This window comes from Castanea sativa, chromosome 10 (assembly GCF_040712315.1).
Source record: "Castanea sativa cultivar Marrone di Chiusa Pesio chromosome 10, ASM4071231v1".
NCBI lineage: Eukaryota > Viridiplantae > Streptophyta > Magnoliopsida > Fagales > Fagaceae > Castanea > Castanea sativa.
Genome location: NC_134022.1, coordinates 5,214,136 through 5,217,007, shown reverse-complemented (window position 1 = coordinate 5,217,007; position 2,872 = coordinate 5,214,136). Strand labels below are relative to the sequence as shown.

The window sequence follows — 2,872 nt, the reverse complement described above, 5'->3', positions numbered from 1 at the left end:
GAAATACCTCGATGTGTTTGGGTGGAGTGCTTATGAAGCTCCCGGGGTGGATTCGAGCTTCACTTGCCACCACTTGAATATCAACCCATCCACCGTCCCCAAGAAGCAGCCACCTCGGTGATCATCTAAGGAACATTTTGATGTCGTTAGGGGGGAAGTGACCAAGCTCAAGTGGGCAGGGCTATCAAAGAGGTTTTTTTACCCGGAGTGGTTGGCCAATACAGTGGTGGTGAAGAAAAAAAAGCGAGAAATGGCAAGTATGTGTGGACTTCACAGATTCAAATAAGATCTGTCCAAAGGACCCCTTTCCCATGCCTCAGATAGACCAGTTGGTAGATGCAACTGTGGACCATCCTCGAATGACCTTCCTTGATGCATTTCAAGGGTACCATCAAATACCATTAGCTTTGGAAGATCAGGAGAAGACAGTTTTTGTTACGCCCACTAGAAACTATCACTATAAGGTGATGTCATTTGGACTGAAGAATGCAAGGTCTACTTACCAGAGGATAATAACCAAGATGTTCGAACCACAGTTTGGCAAAAATATTAAGGTTTATATAAATGATATGGTGGAAAAAAGTAAGGTAGTATTCGAGCACGTGGATGACCTCAGGAGCATCTTTGAAAGACTCAGGAGGCACAAACTGCGCCTCAATGCTTCCAAATGTTCGTTTGACATCGGCTCGGGTAAATTTCTGGGCTACATGGTCACTCATTGTGGAATTAAATTCAATCCTGATCAGATCAAGGCAATTAACAGTTTGCAGCCTCCCCGAAATCCCAAAGAGGTCCAAGAGTTGACAAGGATGACTGCCGCTCTAAACCGATTCATCTCTCGATCGACGGACTGGTGTAGGCCTTTCTTCCAGCTATTGCATAAGTGGAAGGGATTTGAATGGACCGAGGAGTGTGCCGTAGCCTTCCAACAGCTAAAGGAATACCTTTCTTGGCCACCTATTATGTCTAGGCCTGAGGAGAAGGAGATTATGTTTCCTTATGTTGTTGTAGCCTACCATGCAATGAGCTTTGTACTAATACGAGTTGACAATGGAATGCAGAGACTAATTTATTATGTGAGCAAGTCATTGAATGAAGCAGAGGTTCACTACCTACCACTGGAGAAGGCCATTTTGGCAGTGGTGCATGCTACACGTAAGGTCCCCCATTACTTCAAAGCTCACATGGTTGTGATCTTGACCCAACTTCCTTTTCAATCTCTACTTTGGAGAGTTGATTACACTGGAAGGATTTCCAAGTGAGGTACGATCCTACGGGCTTTTGATATCAAGTATATGCCTCGTACCTCTGTTAAAGGCCAGGTCCTCGCGGACTTGGTGGCTGAATTTGCTGAGTCCCCACTGGAAAAGGAAGGAGAAGAACAAAACATAGATAGAAAATCAATTGGGATGGTGTACGTTGATGGTGCAGCCAATCAAAGGGGATCTGGAGTGGGGCTAGTTGCGATATCTCCCGAGAAGATCACTATTGAGAAATTCTTGAGGTTGGGCTTCTCGGCCACAAACAATGAGGCCAAGTATGAGGCTTTGCTGGTTGGAATGGATATAGTTCAAAAAATGGGAAGAACAACAGTGGAGGTATTTTCAGATTCAAGGTTGGTTGTTGGCCAGGTAAATGGAGAGTTGGAAGCTAGGGATTTGAGGATGCAAGTATATTTGAGTCAAGTTAGGCACTTGCAATCAGAGTTCAAGTCTTTCATCTTACAACAAATCCCTAGAAACAGAAACACATATGCAAACTCCCTTGCCACTCTCGCAACCTTCTCGGCGCAGAGCTTACTTCAGATTATCTTGGTCGAGGATTTGTGTAAACCCACTGATCTGAAGAGGGAGAAAGCTCAGATCCATCAAGTCAGAGCAAGGCCTAATTGGATGGATCTTATTGTGCTGTTCCTCAAGGATAACATCTTGCCTGAGAAGAAAGTGGAGGCTAATAAGGTGCGGAGAAAAGCTCCTCATTTTTTGTTATCCGAGGATCAGAAGTTGTACAAGCGCTCTTTCTCTAGACCATATTTGTTATGCATCCACCCTGACGTGGTAGAGCCACTCCTAAAGGAGCTACATGAGGGGATTTATGGGTGCCATATGGGAGGAAGGTCGTTGTCTCACAAGGCCCTCACTCAGGGATATTGGTGGCCAAATATGCAAAATGGGGCACGAGAATACGTGAAGAAGTGTGACTAATGCCAGAGATTTGCTTTGAATATTCATTAGTCAAGGGGTGTGCTTAATCCTCTGTCTAGTTCCTGGCCTTTCGCTCAATGGAGCTTGGACATTGTAGGGCCCTTTCCTAAAGCAGCAAGAAATAGAAGATGCCTTTTGTTCGGAACTAATTACTTCACCAAGTGGGTTGAAGCGGAGCCACTAGCAAATATTAGGGACGTGGATGCCCAAAGGTTTGTGTAGAGGAATATTGTCACTTAATTTGGAATTCCTCATTCCCTCAATGGACTTCAGTTTGATAGAAAAGCTTTCAGAGGGTACTGTTATGAATTGGGAATAAAGAATAGGTACTCAACTTTGGCTTACCCATAAGGGAATGGACAGACCGAGGCTGTCAATAAAGTTATAGTAAATGGACTCAAAAAGAGGTTGGCTGATGCTAAAGGTAAATGGGTGGAAGAGCTGCCACATATTCTTTGGACGTATCGAACTACCCTTCGTAGGTCCACAAAGGAAACACCATTTTCAATTACTTATGGGGTCGAGGCTGTGATCCCTTTGGAGACTAGGTTCCTAACGCTGAAGAGAAGCTTATTCACCCTAGATAGCAATGACAACCTACTAGAAAAAAGCCTGGATTTAATTGAAGAACGGAGAGAAAGTGTCATGGTTCAATTAGCATATTATCA

At 44.2% G+C, this 2,872-nt stretch overlaps 1 protein-coding gene across 1 annotated transcript; it reads left to right on the top strand.

The window, feature by feature from the left end:
- The first annotated feature begins 1,295 nt into the window (after window positions 1-1,295).
- LOC142611907 (uncharacterized) lies at window positions 1,296-2,204 on the top strand. Its single transcript, XM_075784057.1, has one exon. It carries the CDS (start codon window positions 1,296-1,298, stop codon window positions 2,202-2,204), a length of 909 nt encoding a protein of 302 aa, XP_075640172.1.
- Window positions 2,205-2,872: the final 668 nt, after the last annotated feature.

What these genes read in the sequence shown, in the direction of transcription:
- LOC142611907 (XM_075784057.1), top strand. Translation starts at nt 1,296, where the DNA reads ATGCCTCGTACCTCTGTTAAAGGCCAGGTCCTCGCGGACTTGGTGGCT.